The sequence below is a fragment of the Neomonachus schauinslandi genome, chromosome 1 (genome assembly GCF_002201575.2).
Source record: "Neomonachus schauinslandi chromosome 1, ASM220157v2, whole genome shotgun sequence".
NCBI lineage: Eukaryota > Metazoa > Chordata > Mammalia > Carnivora > Phocidae > Neomonachus > Neomonachus schauinslandi.
Window position 1 is genome coordinate 1204012 of NC_058403.1, and position 21731 is coordinate 1225742.

Here is a 21731-nt window from a genome sequence, read left to right on the forward strand (position 1 = left end):
ACACGCACGCATGCACGTACATGCTCACACACGCACCTACGTACACGTTCACATGTACACACGCACGCACACACGTACACGCTCACATGCACACACGCACACACGTACACGCTCACATGCACACACACGCACACATACACGCTCACATGCACATACACGTACACGCTCACACGCACGCACACAGCACATGCTCACATATACACACGCACGCACATGTACGCGCACACACGTACACACTCACATGCACATGCACATGTACACGCACACACGTACACGCTCACATGTACACACGCACACGCTCACATATACACATGCACGCACACGCTCACATGCACACACCTACACGCTCACATGTACACACACGCACACACTACACGCTCACATGTACGCACACGCACACGCTCACATGCACACACACGTACACGCACACATGTACGCACACAGCACACGCTCACATGTACACACGCATGCGCACGCACACGCTCACATGCACACACGCATGCACGCACGTGTACACATGCACACGCACGCACATGTGTACGCATGCACATGTGTGCATGCACACGTGTACATGCACACACGTACGTGCACATACACATATGCACATGGACACGCGCTCGGACAAGCACACACGTGCACACACGTCGTTCCTTCTCTCACCGAACCCCTGAAGTTTGCTGCATTCATCACAGCCCTCCCTCCAGAATACCACACGTCCCCCAAGAGCGAGGACACTTTCTGACGCCAGATGGCCACACTCAGGATATTCTGTGCTGTTATATACGGTGACTGAACACACAGCTCAGGTTCAAGTGTCTCCATCAGCCCAACGCCGTCCTCTGTAGCTTCTTCCTGGGGACGGTTGAGGGTGGAGGTTCCAGGACCCCAGGAAGTGTCCTGCCCGGGGGCCGAGTGCGGCCAAATCAGCCACTGGCCTGCCTCTGCAGGGCCCGGAGCTGCGGACGTTCCCACAGGGCTTCGGGGCAACAAGACAAGGCAGACAAGGAAACACAGAGCACAGGCGCCCGAAATACTGGCCGCCAGCTCGCCCTGGTCATCCCAGGACGGGGCCAGGATGGGCACCTTCCCCTTCGTGACCGACAAGGAATTTGGGGGGTGTACCAAGGCTGCTCCCCCAATCCTTCAGCCACTGGGGTTGGCACCGCCAAGCGGTTCGCAGACCCGGGGCTCATGCGGCAGTGAGGCCCGTTTGCTGAGGGAGGTTGGGAGGAATCTCCCTCCCCTCGCTGGGCCGTGTCGCGGGCGGCGCATGGAGACCGCTTGGGATCTGAGGCCCTTTAGGTAACCAGGGACGGGCGCTCACACTGTCCGGGGCTGTACCCACCTCCCTGCCCCGCACAGCTGTGCAGGACCCTGTCCTGCATCCAGAATGAATCGGAGCCGTGTCCGCGCTCCACGGTGTGGGGCGCTGGCCACTGCCTTGACCACAGCCCTGAACCACCCCACCAGTGCCTCCTGGAATGCCCCTCTGCCCAGCTGACTCGCAGTCGGACACTGCCCACCGGGGACCCACCGCGAGTCCCAAGTCGGTGCGGGAGGGCAGCCCGGCCCCTTCCCCATGGCGGACGGCATGGGGTGCAAACCTCTCAGGCCCGTATTCCAAATACTAGCATGATTTAGGGCAAATTTAAAATCTCTGCCTCGGCGAACATTTAAACAGCAAAACCTTGCTGAAAGAAAGCAAAGGAGAGAAGCTGTGTTTGGAAGACTCGGTGCTGCTAGGCTGCCCATGCCTCCCCCGGGACTGGCGGCGGCGCCGGAGACATCCAGCCACAGCTCCAGCTGGCTGTCCTCACAGAAACTGACAAACCGAGTCTAAAATGCATAAGAAAATGCAAAGGACATAGAAAACCAAAGCAGCTTCCCAAAGAAAGAGCAAATTTGGAGGACTCACACAACGTCATTCCAAGACTTATTTACAAAGCTACAGGAATCAGGACGGTGTGGTGGTGTTGTCCGGATAGTCAGATGGACTCACGGAACAGCACCGGAGTCCAGAAACCGGCGCTCACACATACGGGCAGCTGACTTCCAACAAAGGCACAGACTCAGCTCAGCAGGAGAATGGAAGGTCTTTCCAATAAAGGGGAGGGAGGGGAGGGAGGGGAGGGAGGGGAGCAGAGAACCGTACTTTGCCAAATACCAAACTGGACTCAAAGTGGATCATAGAGCAAAATGCAAAACCTGGAACCGTAACACTACCAGAACACGTCAGAAAATCTTTGTGACTCTTTTCGGCCATGACAAGAGAGGTGAGATCCATAAATGAACGAATTGGAGTTTCATCAAAATTAAAAAACTAACCCATTCTGCTCTTCTATCGACACTATTAACAAAATGAAAAGATAAACCACAGACTGAGAAAATATTTGCAGAACATATGCCTGACAAAGGCGTGCCATCCCGAGCATGAAGACCTCCCAACCCTAGGGGTCGGGAACACATGCAGCCCATTAAGATCGGAACGGATTCTTCACCAAGACAACGCGTGAATGGCACATAAGCACGTGGAAAGCTGCTCAACAGTGCCAGTCACTGGGGACAGGCTGGTGACAACAGCAGGAGCCGCCCCGCGCACCTGCTGGGACGGTCGCGAGGGAGAGTGGCCACGCCCAGCGCCGCCCAGGAGCGGCGGGCAACGGCGTTCGGAGCAGCTACCTTGGAAAAGAGTAGGCAGTTTCTTTGATCGTGAAACGCACACACGTGCTGTGGCCCAGCCGTTCACCCCGCGGTGCTGACTGGGACAAACGGGAGCAGGTGTCCCCGCAGGGACCTGCCGGGGAAGCCCACAGCATCTCCCGCTACGACAGCCCCAAAGTGGAAGCGACGCAAGTGTCCACCAGCGGCTGAGCGGACAGACAGCTCCGGGTCCGTCCACATGTGGAGACCACCCGAACCATCAGTGCAAATCACAACAGGATGGAGCTCAGCACTGCCGAGCCAATGTCCAGACCAACAGGCACTGGGTGTGTGATTCCACATACGTAACGTTCTAGAAAACGCCTGCGTCCGCAGCAACAGAAAGATCAGGTGTCGCTGGGGACGGGGGTGGGAGCAGCACGGAGGGACTGCAGATCGCGAGACGCCCATCTGGGGCTGGTGCACGCGGTCACGCCTTCCTCGTGATACTTTCACGGGCGACACACAGGTCAAAACCTATCAGATTGCATGTTTTAAATGTATGCTGATCGTACTAGAAACAAAAACAGGAAGTGACCCCAGGCCCCATCAGGGCTCTGGCCCTGGACTGAGAGCACAGTGAGGCTGGGGTGGAGTGGACCCTGTGGCCCGGGGCGGGGGGTGAGTCCCTCACTTGGGACCCCGAGGGGCCGGACTCTCTGCCAACCTTGCCCGGCTTGGCTGCAGCCTCGGGAAGCAGGTTTGTAAACAACACCACCAGCACCAGGTCCTTAGAGGACGGGCACACAGAACGTGAATGGCAGGGTCCTGGGGGACCACCCGCCAAGTCTCTAAGTTTCTAAGCTGCACTGAGCATGTATTAATTCAGTAATTTTTTGAAACCAGTAAATGCTTTTCTCTAAAATAAAAAAAAATGTCTACATACTTTTCTACAACCTTGGTGTAAGTGTGGAAGGCAGAACCCTAAAAACGTCTCCCTAAGCTTGCTGGCCCCTGCTTGCCCCATCAGACACGAATCTAGCACTGCTGTGAGAGCACTCTGGAGGTGTAACTTAGAGGTTACTGAGTAGCTGACTTACAGGTAGGGAGATTAACCTGGATTATTGGGGTACAACCCAATAATCACTCAAGGCCCCAGAATTGTAGAGGTAGGCAGGGGGGGAGGTTCAGGAGATTCAAAGCATGAGGAGGACTCCACCTGCCGTGATTGGCTTGGAAGATGCATGGGTGGCTGGGAACAGAGGAACGTGGGCTGCCTCTAGAACCTAGGACTGATCCCTGGGGAACCTCCATCCCACAGCTGCGGGGACCTGAGTTCTGCCAATGAGCAGGCAGTGGGTCCTCCGCGGGGACCTCCAGGAGAGGACACAGCCTTGGGACCACGAGGGAAGATGCAGGTGCCTCCCAAGGAGCCACATTCGTGGTGATCCTTTAGCAGCGACAGATGGGGGACATTCTCAGCGCACCTGCGGCTCGGCGGCCTGGCCTCCGGCCGGTCCACACCTGCAGCCCCACCCCCACCCCAGCCAGCAGACCCCCACGGCCACCGGGGGAAGTCCCCAACCCCAAATGCCGACCTGTCCAACGATTTGTGCCCCTTCAAAGCCAACCCTCGTGTCCTCCTAGCGAGGCTGCAGCACCTTCGGGACGGCCCCACAAACCCCCACCAGCAACAGCAACACAAGAAATGAACCGTGAAGACAAGGCCAGGCCCAGCAGCAGCTCCGAGCTGACTCTGCTGGGGCCACAGGGTGCCAGGTGGGCACCGACCACTCCCCCCGCTTTGCGCGTGTCCCCGACGGACAGAGCCCCTCGCCGCCCGTGCACGCCGCTGAATAGTTTTACCTCCCAAGGAAGACACCGTGGTTTCTTCCTCAATTTCTTCAGTTCTGGAGTCTTCCACATCCCTGCCTGCAGCCAAGGGCGGAGAAGTGACCGGGGGAGCCTCAGGGAGGCTGGGTTTGGGCGATGGACCCTGGCAAGGTGAGAGTGGGAGAAACGGCTCCATTATTCAGCAAATGCGATGTCCTGTGCGTGCGTGCACGGCCGATCTGCCAGGTTAGGTGGTTTGTAAGATAAGATCTTCACAGATTCTTACAGAAAGATGGGAACGAAACACCAGGGGCTTCATCCTAGGGAGATGTGCCAGGGACCCCACAGCTCTCTTCTCCTAAACAGCCCGTGGGGACAGGGTCCCCCTGCCGAACACCCCGAGCTGGAGGTCTTCCTGTGTGCCAGGGAGGCGCGGGCACCCGCCCTGCTCGCTCAGGCCCCGGGACAGCCCCTCACTGACACTCAAGGGCCGCGGCTCCTCCCCGAGGTCAGGGACCCGCCTGGGGGGGCCTCACAGATGCCTGGGGGAGCAGGAGCGGCCAGCATTTCACCGTACAGACGGCGCGGGTCTGCGACTTGTCCTCGGCGGGGGCCATGACCCGGCACTTCACGGCCAAGGCCGGGTGACTGACACCCACCCTTGAGGAGATCAGGCAGCCCTGCTCTGCAACCCCGTCTTCCGGGTCCCCCAGACCCACTGGAGCCTCAAGGATGTGGGCACCAGCACGCGCATGTTCAACTACGCAGTCAGGAGGCTTCCTGCAACCGCCAGACCCACATTTGGCATGAGCTCCCTGCTGACTGCGCAGGTCAAGGCCCTCGGTGACCGTCATTCCTGGGAGGCCAGCCTGAGGGCTGGACACCAGGCCTCCCCCTGCAGCCAGGGCCCCACTGATGCGGGGGAGGTGCCCTGGGACCCCCGAGCCCCGGCAGGCCACCCGACACACCACAGCCTCTGAGCACGAGAACGCGGAGGCGCAGGCCTGGCCATGGACAGCAGGTGGGGAGACCCTGGACGCCGCGCGTGCCCTGGGCTGGCCTGCCTACCCTGCGCTGGCTGTGGGCCAGTCCTCTGCGCTCAGGGAAGCCACCACCGCAGCCGGCGGGCCAGGTTTCCCAAACCGGAGCCTGGACGGGCGGGGCTTTCCAGCTCGAGCGCAGCAGGCTATGGGGCGGAGGGCGAACGTGCGTGACCCGCTCTGGTCCTCGGCTCCTCTAGCCCACCAAGAGAGGCCGCAAAGCCCTGGCACTTCATGCCGCGGCCGTGGCAGAACTCGGACCCCCATTTCTGTGGGGGCTCTGCATCCCGAGGCTCTGGTTTGCGCCAGGGAACCCTGGGGAGACGGGAGCTCGGTGGGTGAAGAGGCGACTGTCCAAATCCAGCCCCCATCTGCGAGGAACCCAGAGGCCATCTGACATGGGCAGGGGCCGTCACGGGCACCACGCAAGGATGCCGTGTCCTAGGGGCCCGCCGGGCGCCCTCCCAGCGCTGCTTCGGCCAGTGCAAGACCAGAGGGTCCCCAGAGCCCCCTGTGTGGGTGGAGCTCGGCACCCTGACTGTCCCGGCCCCTCAGTGTGCAAGCCCTGGGACGGGCCAACAGGAGGTGGGACGGGGCAACGGGAGGTGGGCTGGGGGAAAGGGCAGAGGCAACAGGTTCGTGCAAAGGGAAAAAGGCCGCCGTTTCCCTCCTGCGCATTATTCAGGTGGGGGAGCCGGGTGAGCTCTGACTCGGCCGCCGGAACCTTCCTCGCCATAATACCCACCATTAGCACTTTGAGGCCCCTACAAGCTAATGCAGAGGCGTAAACAGAACGAGGTCACCCCAGAGACTCAGGGAGCCTTTAGAATCAGAAACCTTATTTTAAATTCTTCATGACAGAGATAAGAGGGCACATCTCCTGGAGGGGCCGCCTGAGTCCCAGGGTTCCGGCGTCCAGCTGGGAATGTGTCCTCAGGTCCCAGGGAGCCCACGCAAGTCTCCTGCGCGTGCGCTCATGCGGCCCCACTGCTGGACGGGGTCCCGGGCGGGCGGCCCCCACCAGGACCCCAGGAGGGCAGCCTCGGCTTCACAGCACTCACCGACTGCTCCCTGAGAGGCTCCCGGGTCTCCTCCAGCCCGCTCCCGAAGTCTCCAGACACCTGAGGGCGTGCAGGGAAGGAGGGAGCCGTGACCAAACGGCATCCCTGTGGGGGGTCAGTCTGGCCGCCGGCGGGCACGCCCATCAGACCCACGCAGAACCGTGAACACGTTCCTTTTCTCGACTTGTCGTCCCGTTCCGGGTACACCGTGCTGGGAAACAGCCAGAGGACAGAGGCCCTGCACAGGGGGCTCTAGGCACAGTCTGTCAACACAGAGGCCGCGGGTGGACGGCCTGACGGCGCTGAACAGAGTGGCCCGCGGCCGCGGGACATGTGACCTTTCCTTTCATCCTGCGCTGCTCGCACACACGGCTGACGGCCTCACTCTGTTCACGGCCGTGGGGTCACCAGGGCATTTTCCGCTCTGGATTCTCCCTGGGAACACCGGCCCTATGCACGCACACACGCACATGCACACTTTCACACACATGCACACACGCGCATCCGGCCACAGTGACTACCAGCGACCATGGCACCCAACTGGCTCTTCTAGGGACCGTTTTTTTTTTTTTTAAAAGATTTTATTTATTTATTTGACAGAGAGAGACACAGTGAGAGAGGGAACACAAGCAGGCGGAGTGGGAGAGGGAGAAGCAGGCTCCATGCAGAGCAGGGAGCCCGATGCGGGACTCGATCCCAGGACCCTGGGATCATGACCTGAGCCGAAGGCAGTCGCTTAACCGACTGAGCCACCCAGGCGCCCTAGGGACCGTTTTTAACGCTCTGGATTCGGTATGAGTTTTTAAGCGGAAAGTTCTAGGCAGGAAATGTTCTTTTGATGTTATGGGTAAATGAAAACGTGGTCCCAGGTTCTTGGTACCCAAACGGCATTTTTCAGAGGAGACCTTTCCAGTCCCACCACTTCGGGGTTCCCAGCAAGCATGCGCCCTGGGCCCTCCGCCCTCGGGGAAGAGTGGGTGGGGTGGGGGAGGGAACCCCGTCACTCACCCCGCCACTGTCCTCATCGTCCTCCTCCAGGCAGTGCAGGGGGCTCACGTGGGGGTCCCCGCGCACCCTCAGCTCCGCGATCATCCCCTAAAGGCAGAGGGAGAGAGGGGTCACCGTCGGTCCCGAGGCAGGTGGTGCAGCAGGCTGGCACTCAGCGCGGAGCCCGGCACCGCCGGGGGTGATCTCAGCAGGGACACGGAGCGGCGCGAGAAGGTGCAGGACGAGGCTGTCTCAGAGAGTGGATCGTGCTCAGGTCGCTCCCCCTGCGGCTCCAAAAGCACCTGTGTGAGGGGACCTGGAATGGAGGCGCGCTCCCGGCCCCGAGGATCACCAGTATACGCATCTCCCCCAAACGAAGGGGGGCCGGGACCTCAGGAGGTGGTGATGGAGGAGGGGGAGCTGTGTGTGGCCCTGGCTACTTTGGGGTCCGCCGGAGGCCATGATCAGAAATCAGCAGGTGTGCCCCAGGACGCGGGCAGCTCAGGCCGCCCAGGTGGAGTTGGAGGGGTGCTCCCCTGGACACACCTTCCAGGCTGAGCCACCGGGCCTCTCAGGCCACTTGCTGCAAGGTTCCCCTGCCGGGAAATGGTGAGTGTCCACACACGTGTTTTCCAGTGTTTTCTTTGTTTCTCACGTAACATTTTAACTCCCGGGACGTATGCCGGAGCATTTCTCCCAAATAGAAGCTGTACTTGGTCAGTCTGAGAGGTGCATCTGAACCACTGTGGTGATAGAAAGCCCTGGGTCAGGGGCCGGCTGGTGAGCACTCCCATGTCTGTCCCGACCGCGGTGCGTCGTGCTGGAGTCGACCCCCGCAGGACACGGAGGGCTGAGCGTGGCCAAGCCCAGCGCTATGCACACCGGAATGGCATTCAGTGGGTGTCCGCAAGCCGTGTGCTGGCCCCACCTACGTTATTCAGTTTATTCCTCCAAATGACCTTCAGACTCCATCAGCTGACCCTCGACACCCTGACCGGCCTGCTGCGACAACAAACCAGAAACAGCCCACCGTGTCCCCAGCTGAGCCCAGCCTGAGGGCTCCACTTGCTTCCCAAGGCTGCCTCCTCCAGGAAGCACTCCTGGATCCCTACCCGGGAGGACTTGCATCTCGGGGGCCAGTTCTGCCCGACTCTACCTGCTCCCTCCACCCCCAGCTGTTGACAGTGAGGCCTGTGGGGCTGCGTCCTGTCTCGGAGTGTGTCACACGTGCACATGGATATGCGTGATATGCACAGGCGTGCACATGTGTGTGTGCATGTCTGTGCTTACGTGTGTGTGATCTGCACACGCGTGCTCGTTCATGCACATACCCCTGCTCCTGGGAAGCCAATGAGGATGGCTGGACCCAGGGACCTAGGCGGGACTTGCGGGGAGGAAGGCGCCTGTCGCCCCACAATTACCGTGAGGTCCTCATTTTCCCAGCACACTTGCGGCTGGGCCAGTGCCCCAACTCGCAGGGGAAGGAGGCGGCTGAGGACACAGGCGGGAAGCAGTCGAATGCAGGCGTGTGCATGTGGACAAGTCTGCACCTGTGTGCATGTGAGCGCACATGTGCATGTAGTGAGTGTGTGCGTGCATGTGAGCACGTGTGTGCACGTGTGCATGTGGACAAGTCTGCACCTATGTGCATGTGAGAGCATGTGTGTGCACGTGTGCATGTGGACAAGTGTGCACCTGTGTGCATGTAGTGAGAGTGTGCATGTGAGCACCTGTGTGCATGTGAGCGCGTGTGTGCACGTGTGCATGTGGACAAGTGTGCACCTGTGTTCATGTGAGCACACGTATGCATGTAGTGAGAGTGTGTGTGCATGTGAGCATGTGTGTGCACGTGTGCATGTGGACAAGTGTGCACCTGTGTGCATGTGAGCGCACGTGTGCATAGAGTGAGAGTGTGTGCATGTGAGTACATGTGTGCATGTGAGCGTGTGTGTGCATGTGTGCATGTGGACAAGTCTGCACCTGTGTGCATGTGAGCGCGTGTGTGCACATGTGCATGTGGACAAGTGTGCACCTGTGTGCATGTGAGTGCATGTGTGCATGTAGAGTGTGTGTGCATGTGAGCACGTGTGTGCACATGTGCATGTGGACAAGTCTGCACCTGTGTGCATGTGAGCGCACATGTGCGTGCAATGAGAGCATGCATGTTCATGTGAGCACGTATGTGCGTGCGGTGAGAGCATGTGTGTGAATGAGTGCACGTGTGTGTGTGAGCAGGGTGTGCCCATGAGCACGTGTGTGCAGACCAGGAGCAAGGGCCACACACACAGGTGCCCTCCACGTCCAGGTTCCTGGGGGCACCATTGCCCACAGGAAACACAGGCCATCCTGGACTTACAAATGCAGGGGTCAGCTCAGGGGTCAGCAGCAGCATCGTGGTCCCTGTTGGAGGAGGACAGGGTGGCCCAGGTGACATGGATCACCAAGTTTGAAGACGCAGGGACAGCACAGGGCAGATGTTACATTCTAGAAGGTCGAGCTCTCCACGGGGCAGCATGGGTGCCCCTGGGGGTGGCAGCGATGAGAGGAGGGCGTGGGCGTTCCTAGCAGGTGGGGTCAGGGGGCTAGACGTCCCGCCGTGACGGTCCCCCCAGACCCCATCCCTCGAGGTTCTGAGCTTCCGACAGACCTGGCCCAGCACCAGCGCGGGCCCTGAGGGTCTCCCCAGGATGCCCGCGCAGAAGGAGAGCGGGGCGCGCTGGCTCGGGGTGCCGCAGCTCCCCAGGGACACATTTAGTGGGGAAGACGTCAGTTGTGCAAGTCACAAGACCCACTGCAAATATTAGTTAGGCTCAGAAGCAAACGTTGTGAAATCTGGAGACTTTGCACTTTGTTAACAAAGGCCGTTTAAAATATGCCCCATGCTGCCATGCTGTGGGCCACAAGGCGTAGCTGTGGAGACGATGAGAACTCTGTGCTGCACAAGCCAGTCTGAGGTCACTGGTGTTGGGCGCCTCCCTGGGACCCCGACTCCCGGGGCCGCAGGATTCTGCGGGGTGGCTTCTGACCCAGGAAGGGCCGTGTCCTGGCTGCGGGTGGGGCTGAGTGAGCCTATATGGGGGGCATGGCACGCAGCGCTCCCGGGCCTGACTCACCCCTGCCCCCGCTCAGCTGTTCCGTCCTCGGCTGCCCCCGCCCCGGGTCAGCCTGGTCCCCAGTCACCTACCGCAGCCACAGCTGGGGCTGCCCCCCCACCCCGTTTCCTCGTGCTCCTTGCTCCCATGGCTTCTGACCACCTGCTTGCATCAAGCCTTGACTGTTGGCATAAGAGCATCTGGCTTCCTCGCGGTTCCTTCTTGCAGGGTCACATCCGGGCAAGTTTTTCCATCGGAGACAACGGCGGCCCTGTCTGTCCCCCGGGAAAGCAGGAAATCGCAGCAGTGCCGTGGCCTCGAGCCTCGGCCCTCCTCCCGGTGCGTGACGTCACTTCAGGTGAGTAAAAGGGGGCGGGAGTACGTGTGGGATCGGGTGTCAGTGGGGGCGGGTGTGACCGCAGCGCCCCCACTCTCCCTCGGTCCGAAGAGGCGGGTCTGGGCGCCGGGCTGGGGGCCCCGGGTCCCTGACGACACATGCCCGGCCTGCTCCGTGCTGTCCCCGGCATCCAGCCTGCCCGTGGCTGGCGGGCAACCTCCCGGCTTCGGTGGACCGGGCGAGGATGTCCACTGTAACGTGGCCCACACGGCCGCGTGCCAAGGACACTCACCACCTGTCGCAGGTTCGCCGTCGAACAAAGTGACGGTTCCGTGCGAGGTGCCACCGCAGGGCTGCAGCCTCTGGGAGGGCAGGGCCATGTCCGCCCCGCACAGCGCGGGGGGTGTTTGTGGGCCGTCCGTGGGCCGAAGCCGCCACCAGCGGCCGGAGAGCCCGAGGCCACGGGGAAGGGTGCGCACAGAGATGCAAGCCCATGGCGATCGGGAGAGCGAGGCTCTTCAACAGAGGGGGTCCGTCAAGGGAAATGCGGCCCAAGAGCTTTTGAAATAGTTAAAAACAGTAAGAAGGCCCCCAGACCACTGAGTAAGAGCACTTGAGCCAAGTGCTGCAGTACCTGGATGGAAGGCGTGATTTCCCAGGAGACACTCCCTCTCACGTTTGACTCAAGGAGAGTAATCCTGCAACGAGCAGTGTTTCCAGCCAGAGACAAACAACAAAGGCTCTGCGAGCCCGGGGCGCCCCATTGGGAGGGGCCGGAGGGGACACTTTCTCCCGGCATCCTGAGCCCTGAACTCACTTCTGCCAAATCTTACAAATCCCATGACGGGAGGGACTCTTCCCTGGGAACCTCAATTCAGAAAGTCTGCAAAGCCCTGCGCTAAACTGATCTGTCTTCTGTCCTCCAGGCTTCTTCCCTCCGCCGGCTGGAGTCTGATCCAACACCCACACAGAAATTCCTGAAGCCTCCAGTGTGCGGGGACTCAAGGAGCCAGACCGTTCTTGGCTCAGGTGGACGTGGCCCAAGTGAAGTCAGCTCAAGTCAAGCAGCTGCCCAGGGCAGGCAGGCCGCAGCTCAGTGCCGACGGGGGAGCCGACACCTCACTCCGTTCCTGTCTTTCCTACCCTCAGAGGCTTGGCCACCATGTTACCCACCATGGGCATCTTCCACGGAAACACTTAAATATCTCAATGGTTTAAGCAAAAAAGTAACATGATAAAAAGGCAAAAGGCAAATTGGGAGATAAAATTTACAGTGGACAAAACAAAGGTCCAGTTTCTTTCATATATAAAGAGCTTATATAAATCAGTAAGAAATGGATGAACCCAACAAAACAAAAATGCAAAGACCATAAGCAGGCCAGTCACCAAAGAAGAAGTTCAGTAAAAAATCATGTGAAAAAATTAAAGTCTGTCTACACTAACAGCCAAGACATGCATGTTAAAACACCCAGACGCCGTCTGCTTGTTCCGACGGGCGACTGTGTTCTGCTCACATGACACACAGCCTGACGAGGCCCAGGGAGGAGGCGCTGGGCGTCCTCATCCACGACGGTGGTGACCTCCAGCACACGGGACACGGGCGACCCCGTCCCCACCAGCTCACAGGCAGCCCTTCTGCTGAAGTGTTACAGACGCGGGGAGCGGGCGCCTGGGGGGCTCGGGCGGTGACGCGTCTGCCTCCAGCTCGGGTCAGGATCCTGGGGTCCTGGGATGGAGCCCTGGGTCGGGCTCCCTGCTCAGAGGGGAGTCTGCTTCTGCCTCTGACCCTCCCCCACTTGTGCTCTTTCTCTCAAATAAATACATCTTAAAAAGAAAGAAAGAAAGAAAAGACGCAGGGAAAGTCTGGGGTGCTTTTCCATCTGCAGCTGCGGGGCATGCCCCTCAGCAAGCCGCCCGTGGACACAGCCCCTCCCTCGGCGGGCTTCCTTCCAGTTAATCATGTTTGAGGATCAAGCCAAAACACAAAGAGGCCCAGTTTGGTATCAAAGTCCTGCTGGTTCCCAGACCCCAAGGGTTAAAGTTCCTGCCAGAGGTGAAAGGTCAGCTTTCAGCCCCCAAGTCACCAGGACTTAGAACAACGGCCATCAGGCGGCCTTTGTCTGGGCAATAATTAACTTTCTGTCCCGGGGACACTGCCCCCTGGGGTGCACACAGGGACCCTGTCTGACCAGGCGTGGGGGCGTTCTAGCTGTGGGCCGCTCCAGGGGCAGGGCTGGGGCTCGTGAATCAGCGTCCGCGGAGGATGGGAGGCCCAGGGCCCGGGAGAAAGACCCCCCCACCCCTCAGGCTCGGGAAGGCCAAGGCCAGGTGCAGAGGGAGGGGGCTTCCCTGAGGACAGGTGGGGACAGCGCGTGCCAGGGTCCCCGGGGCACTTCGCCCCTGCCACTCCGAGCCACGGCTGCACGGTTCGGTGACAACGAGGATAACCAGCAGGCCTGATGTGGGCGGGTGCTGTGAACCCCGGCCCGGCCCAGCGGGTATGCGGCCTCCACGGGGTGCAGCCCGCCCCAGGACAGCCCATGCTCAGTGCTACGCTCTGCTGTTACTGTCTTGAAATCCCCGTTTTCATTGTGCACGAGTCACGTGGGCCTGGACACGGACCCTGCCCACCCCGGTGGGGCCCCGGGGTCACTGCAGGCATCACACACAGGGGGGTGGGGGGCTCTTGTCATGGCAGGATGGGTGTCCAGGCAGGAAGGTGGTCCCAAGGGGCCTCCTGGGCTGGGGGCATCAAAGGGGCAGTAGGTGACATGCGGGAGCCCGACGGAGCCGGGACCCTCAGGGCCGGGCTCCAGGGGGACTGACGGCTCTGCCCGGGGGCGGCCCTCCCCCGGGAGACGGCGGCACGAGGCAGGACAGGAGGCAGCTATCGTCCTTGTCCCCCATGGCCAGACGGACCCCCACTCCCAGGGCCAGTCCCCCCGGAGCACAGTGGCCTCCAGGTTACCTGGAACTTGTCAGGATCTGCTCCTCCGGCCTGGGCCACGAAGAGGCCGGCGCCGGGCTCCAGCTCCAGGCCCCGCAGGGAGCGCACCAAGGGCACCCTCTGGAACAACTCGCAGTCCACAAACAGCGCCACGGTCGCGCCGTCCACGCTGAGGGCGAAGCGCGTCCACTGGCCGGTGAAGGCAGGCAGACGGAAGCTGGCGGCCGTGTGGGTCCGCGTGGCACCAGGCTCGGTGTACAGGAGCTGGATGTGCTGGTGCCCATCACGCACGCCCGACAGCCTCACGCCCACGGACACCACCGCCTGGGCCGCGTCCGTGATGGCAAACAGCACCCCCGCGTCCTCGGTGGCAGGCCGGACGTGGAAGTGCAGCGAGAAGTCACGGAAGAACGGGCTGGGGAAGTGGTACCGGGCCACCTGGCCGCTATTGGCATCCGGGCCAAAGACGAAGGCTGGCCCGATGTCGGGGTCGTCCACCTGCGTGACCTGCGGGGGCGGGGGCTCTCCAAGCAGCTGCAGGAGCCCCACCTCCGTGCCCAGGCTTTCTGCAAAGAGGATGAAGACCCCCAGTGAGGGCATGCTTGGGGGAACCAAGCAGGCAGGGTGCCGGGGGGACACTGAGTCACGAGGGGCTCCCCACCTGCCTGGCACCTGCCTCGCTTCTCCAAATACCACTCTGGGTCAGGACATGTGGCCACAAGCTGCTGCCCCCCCAGTGGGCTCACGGGCCCCCAGAGGACGCGACGGGAACCGTCCCATCAGGGGGACAGAGGGGGCAAAGATGTGGCTGAGCACGGCAGCTGCCGCCGGTGCCGGGGCCTGAACACCCTCCTCACCGCATGACCCACTTCCCCGCCCTCAGACAGCGGGAGCCAGGCTCCAGCCCCAGGGAAGGCCCCCTGCCCGGGGTGTTAGCCTTAACACCATCCCTCTGTTACAGAAGAGAGAAGCCGTCCACCCCGCAGTTCCCTGCACTGTACCAACATTACCAACCCGCCTGGAAACTAAGTAACCCCCCAGGGGCAGAAAATCAGAATGGGGGGGTGTTTCTTGGAGGATCCGTCCTTGTGGTTCCGGGCCTGCGCTCACACTCGTAATACAGCGAATCCCACCCGGGTGCCCCAGCTTTGTCAGGGGCTTCCTTGGTGTCCCCTCCCGCCGTGTCCACGCTGGGCTGCCATAGCCACCCTGGCCTGCAGAGGGGCCACGTGGCGGACGAGCCCTTAGGGAGACCTGTGGCTCCTTCACCAATAGATGCCCACACTGGGTGGCCCCACCTTCCTCTCAAATTCCCCTCAGAGTCTCAGGCCCCATTGGTTCACTCTCAGGAGCCCATGGTCTGCCCTCCTCCCCTGTGTCCTTCCACGACGTGGGGGTGGCTTGAGTCTAGCCCGGGGACCCAGCCATGGGGCCCAGTGTTCTCCCTCATCTCCTGTCCTTCCAATGGGACCAGAGGCTGCTGTGGGGGGCACACGGGCCCTGCTCTCCATGATGCTGGTCCCGGGACCCAGCAGGGCCTGACTTGACCTGGACCTGCCCGAGCCTCGGAGGTAGCGTGGAGGAGGCATGCTTCCTGGGCATGCACGGGCCACCAGCAGCCTGACGATCTTGGGCCAAGAGGGTCAGGTGCTGGGGACAGAGGGCAGGGCCCACCTCTCAGTCCGGGGAGTGCAGTCACTGCTGGACACAGGGTGGGGCAAACACAAATTCAAGGACAGACCCATACTTTGGTGATTTCCTGTATGCATGCCCACTTTACCAGCTGGAGCTGGGACTTCGGGGCCACAGTCCAGCCAAAGGCCCCAGCCCAAAGCCTTTTCTCTCAAGACCCCCACCTACAGTCTGGGTGTGGTCTATCTCCAAGGTGAGAATTACATGGGGGGAGACCCTCTTCTGGGGCTGCTGACGAGTGGGTGTCCTGAGGAAGGTGGTAAGCGAGCCCATGACTGTGTGCATGAATGTACGTGAATATGTGTGGTGGGGGGGCAGGTCAGAGCAGAGGGAAGCAATGCCAAACCCCAACTTCCTAAGGCAAATTCTATCTTGCAAAGAGCTCTTTGAGAACAAAAAGTGAAAACAGTAGAGACAGAAGCCACCCACATGAGGACATGCACTTTGGGTACCCTCCAGGGCTGGTCCACTCGGGGCAGTGGTGGGCATCTCCGCTCTGCATGGCCCTGACTTCCCACCCTGTCAGCAGCACCACCAGCCAGCTGGGGCTCCCCCATCCCTTGCAGGTAAGACCCCCGCAGATGGGACCTGGGAAGAACCAAGTGCAGTGCAGACAGCAGCCTCATTGGAACAATAGCCTGGCCTCCGTGCTAGGGAGCAGCGGGACCTTCCAGGAGGACCACAGGCTCTGGGAAGACAGTGGCTACTTGATGCTCAAAGACAGACAATGCTGTCCACCAGGACAGTAGCTGCTATGATGGTCCCTTCATATCAGAAGTTCCTGGAGCCTGAGCATGCACTCAGGGAGATGCTCTAAGATTAGGAAACCGGACTCTCACCAGCCTCCATGTCAGTGGCCCTGCTGTCCTGACTCAGGTGTCCCCAAATTTAAACATAGATATGCCCACCACTGCCCTACCTCCCAGGCAGCTAGAAGTTTTCCAGATTAATTTAGAATGCAAGAGGCCACAGCCATTGATGTCCTGGGCTGAACGACAAGAGCATGTTCCAAGGGCAGGCCCAGGGACCCCGGCGATGCACAGGCACCTCCCTCCTCCCCATGAATTCCTCATGGTTCCCATTGGGAGTAAGCCTCCAAATGCCTTGGCCCTAACATCACCGGTCCATTCTCCAGTCTGTGAGTGCAGGATGGGGTCACCTCCCCGCAGACCTTCTGGCACCTGCTGCACTAAAGGCACTCGCCCAGCTGTCGTGGGCAGGAAACCAGATCTCTCCAAAAAGCAAATGCCCATGCCATGCTCTGAGAGTTTAGAAAAACACCCTCATGGGAATACAGTGGGTGACACCTTTGGCCAGCGGGGGCCCCTCTTGTTGGGCCACACTCCCCTTGGATTAAGGCATCAGGGGACTTGCCTAGTTGAGGACAGTTTCCCTCTCAGCGAACAGGCCAGCCATAACCAAGTGGAATTTATCCTAGATATGTAAGGCTGGTTCAACATTCAAAAATCAATTAATGGACTCCATCTCGTCAACACACTAACTAAAAAGAATAAGACAGAATTTCCTCCATCTGATGAAGAATATCTACAAAATACCCCTACAGCTCATATCACATTTAATGGTGAGAAACTTGAAGCCTTCACACTAAGATCAGGTACAAGGTAAGGATGTCTCTCTCACCAGTCCTTTTCAACATCGTGCTAGAGGTTCTTGCTAATGCAATAAGGCAAGAACAGGAAATAAAAGTACACAGATTGGGAAGAAAAATATAAAACTGTCTGTTTATAGATGACATGATTATCTCTGCAGCAAAGTCAAAAGAATTGGCAAAAACAAAACAAAACAAAAAACAACCCTCCTGGAACTAATAAGTGAGTATAGCAAGGTTGTAGGACACAAGGTTAATGTACAAAATTCAATCACTTTCCTATATACCAGTAATGAACAAGCAGAATTTGAAATTAAAAGCACAATACCATTTACATTAGCATTCCCACAAACAAATTATTTAGGTATAAATATAATAAATACATGTACAATACCTATCTATATGAGAAAAACTACAAAACTCTGCTGAAATAAATCAAAGAGGTAACTAAATGCAGGGATAGTCCATATTCATGGATAGAAAGACTCAATATTGTCAAAATGTCAGTTCTTCCCACCTTGATCTGTAGATTCAGCACAATCCCAGTCAAAATCCCACCAAGTTATTTTGTGGATATTGAAAACTGATTCTAAAGTTTATGTGAGAGGCAAAAGACCCAAAACAGCCAACACAAAGTTGGAAAAGAACAAAGTTGAACAAACATTGTGTACAGGTTAGAAAAGAACAAAGGACCGACACTATCCAACTTCAGGAGTCACTATAAAGCAACAGTGATCAAGACAGTGTGGTATTGGAGAAGGAACAGACAAATAGATCAATATAACAGAACAGAGAGCCCAGAAATAGAGCCACACAAGCATAGTTAATGGATCCTTGTCAAAGGACCAAGGCAATCAATGGAACAAAGATCGTCTCTTCAACAAATAGGGCTGGAACAACGGAACGTCCACACGCAAAAAGTGAATCTAACACAGACCTTACACTCTTCACAATTAACTCACAATGGATCACAGACTAAATGTAGAATGCAAAACTTTAAAACTTCTAGAAGACACCACAGGAGAAATCCTAGGGAACCCTGGATAGGAGGAAGACTTTTTAGATACAGCACCAAAGGTATAATCCAAGAAAAAAGAACTGATAAGCTGGACTTTGTTAAAATGTAAAACTTCTGTTCTGTGAAAGACCATGTCTGGAGAGTGAGAAGACAAGCCACAGACTGGGAGGAAACAGTTGCAAAAGACACATCTGATAAAGGACAGTTATCTATGATATATAAAGAACTCTCAAAACTCAACATTAAAACACAAACAATCTTTTAAAAACGGACAAAAGACCTGAACAGAGAGACATACAGATGGCCAATACGTAAAGCTGCTCCACATCATAGGTCCTTGGGGAGATGAACTCGACTGCAAACCTACGAGAATGGCCACAATCTAGAACACGGACACCGGCAAGCGCTGGGGAGGACATGGAGCGACCGGAGCGCTCATTCACGGCTGTTGGGGAAGCAGACGGGGCAGCCACCCTGGAAGGCAATTCGGTGGTCTCTCACAAAACGAAATGTGCTCTTCCCATACGACCCAGCAATCACGCTCCCTGATGTTTCCCCAAAGGAGATGAGCACACACGTCCACACAAAACCCTGCACACAATGCTCGAGGCAGCTTTATGCGTAACTGCCAACCCTTGGAACCCTTCGTGCATAACTGCTCTTCAGTGGGTGGATGGATACGGGAACTGTCCATCCAGTCAATGGGGGAGTGTTCAGCGCTAAGAGGAAACGAGCCATCATGCCATGAGAAGACACAGAGGGACTGTGAGTGCGGATCGCTGAGTGACAGAAGCCAGTCTGAGAGGGCTACGTCCTGAGTGATTCCAGCGACAGGACTCTCTGGCGAAGGCACAACCATGGAGGCGGTGACGGGTCCATGGTTGCAGGGGTGGGGGGGAGGAGGGATGAATGGGCGCAGCACAGAAGACTTCAAGGGCAGCTACTCTGTAAGATACCGTAGTGGTGGGTGCCGGTCATTATACATCTCTCCAAACCCACAGAACGCACACCACTAAGAGTGAACCTCACGTACACAATGGGCTCTGGGTGAGGACGACGTGTCAGTGTAGGTTCATTCTTGGTAACAAATGCACAACTCAGGTGTGGGATGTGGACAGTGGGAGAGGCTGTGCATGTATAGGGGGAGGGGGCAAGTGGGACAAGGGGGTGACACTTTTTGACAATCCACTGATGTAACGAGCCAGGTATTGGCCACATGCACCCAACAATGGCGCCCCCAGTACACACATCAAAAAGTGGAGAAGGTCCTCATTCGTGTTGCAGACCACGAGACACTGTCTCATCCCACTTACCTGCTAGAATAGAACATAACACCCTCAGTGAGACAGATGTGCAGAGACTCCTTGAACCTAGTAAAGTTTTGAAGAAAGCTCTGCACCTGTTGCTTTATTAGAGTCACAACCACAAAGTAATAATGTCTGGGATGAGTGGAGAATGTTGATATCAGAGAAGAAAATATACTGAGAACATTCTAAGAAACATCTAGGGGCGCCTGGGTGGCTCAGTTGGTTGAGTGTCTGACTCTTGGTTTTGGCTCAGGTCATGATCTCAGGGTCCTGGGATTGAGCCCCACATCAAGCTCTGTGCTCAGCATGGAGTCTGCTTGAGGATTCTCTCCCTCTGCCCCCTGCCACTCCACCTGCATGCAGGCTCTTTCTCTCTAAAATAAATCAATCTTCATTCCTCGGTGAAGGTTTAACTATCTACACCCGATGCATTAATAGCATCCATACTTCTCTGCATGTTCAACTCGACCCATCAAAGCCTGAGTGAAATATTTCTGATGATTTGGAGAGAAAATGCCCATGGACCATCAATGATCTTTGCAGAAGGTTGTGAACCCCCTGAGCTCAGGGCCATGTCCAAACACAGCTGTCAGCCAGAGCCCAAATCAGGACCTGCAGGGACTGGACAAACAGGTCGAGAGGATGATGCAGAACACAGCATCATGTGTTACAAGAAGCTGGAAGCGCCTGAAGGTCTGCCTTTGAGGAGGGAGGGAGGACCAACCAGAACCACACAAGAACGAGAGTATCTCCCATAGTGACACAGGACATTTCTGAGACCCGTCACCATAGAAAAGAGGGACTTTGGGATACATAGAAAGTGAGCCCACGTATGCACAGTAAGGATCGAGAGTATGCATACATGAGGTCGCACACATGCATGCGCACACACACGCCGTGGTGAGCAGGAGAGTGGCCCAACATGTCCATTCTGCAATGTCTGCAACCTGCAAATGGTACTTTGCAGATGCAATTAATGTTATAGCCCCAGATGGGGAGGTTAACCAAATCTAATGACATACATCCTTAAAAGCATGTGTGTCTCCCAGGCAGGGGCACGCTGGTGGCCCCCAGAAGCTGGAAAAGGCAGGGGACCCTCTTCCCTGCAGCCCCCAGAAGGAACACAGCCTTGCAGACTGACACCTTAATTTTAGCCCAGTGAGACTGATTTCGGACTTCTGACCTCTAGAACTATAACGTTACCCATCTGTATTATTTTAAGCCACTAAGTTTGTGGTCATTTATTACAGCAGCCACAGGAAACTCACATACACATATTTATGCAAAGCCACAGAAGGAACGGGGAAGATGCCCCATCCTGGCAGTGAGGGGGGCTTGGAAGTTGCATTCAGCCCTCTCTTGTGTGGCTCTGATCTCTATGCCTGTGTGTTCATGAGCTGGTTCTGGAAAAAAATGTAACCCAGGAGAGAAGCTGTGGAGGACAAGATGATGGGGCAGAGTGGTCCTAAGGGATGAGAGTGGCAGGCAAAGGCAGTCCCCCAGGGCCAGAATTTGTGGGTTTAGGGGAAGGAAGTCTCACTCTAAGCACTGGCTACCCTTCACACTCCCTCCTCCACAGAACTGAGGCCACATGTCTGCAGAACCTAGTCCTTCGAAGTGGGGCTGCCCACAGATGGCTGGCAAAGGAGCAGTGTAGGGAGGCAGGGGTCCCTGAGCAGTTTTACATACTTCAAAGGCATGTCGGGGCCCCTGGAACACTGGCCGTGTTGCTTGGAGTGGACGAGGTAGCACCCACAGCACAGCCTTCCCAGTCACAAGGCCATCCTCTCTGGGTGAGTGGCCCCAGGAGAAGGAGTGGCTGCTGAGCCTTCCAGGTACTCCAAGAATCAGGAGGTCAGAAAAAAGAACTTAGAGGGAAACCAGCATGGCAGTGGGGGAGAGGCTGGGCCAGACACCAGGAAGGGAAATGATCGCAAACCAGATCCTACACTGGAATCACTGACACACAAAACTCCTTAACAGTGCAAAGCTGAGCATCTGCCCCTGCCACCTGGTTTGTGGGTTCTCTCCGGACCCATTTCAAGACAAAAACATACTGCATATTACATGTGACAACCACATTCTAACATGGAAAACCTGATCCAATATCCAGATGGGTGGATGGATGGATAGATTATTGGATGGATCTGTGGATGGATGGATGATGG

The 21731-nt window shown here is 57.5% G+C and overlaps 1 protein-coding gene across 4 annotated transcripts in view; it reads right to left on the reverse strand.

Moving 5' to 3' along the window:
* The window catches only part of COL18A1 (collagen type XVIII alpha 1 chain), an 86693-nt gene that overhangs the window by 22994 nt on the left and 41968 nt on the right, over positions 1-21731 (reverse strand). For all 4 annotated transcript variants that reach the window (XM_021679226.2, XM_021679225.1, XM_021679224.1 and 1 more), the window contains 4 exons: positions 13959-14503; positions 7583-7669; positions 6575-6634; positions 4507-4636 (listed from right to left, as the gene is read on the reverse strand). In XM_021679226.2, coding sequence (XP_021534901.1) covers positions 4507-4636; positions 6575-6634; positions 7583-7669; positions 13959-14503 — 822 coding nt within the window. The remainder of the gene's footprint in view (positions 1-4506; positions 4637-6574; positions 6635-7582; positions 7670-13958; positions 14504-21731) is intronic.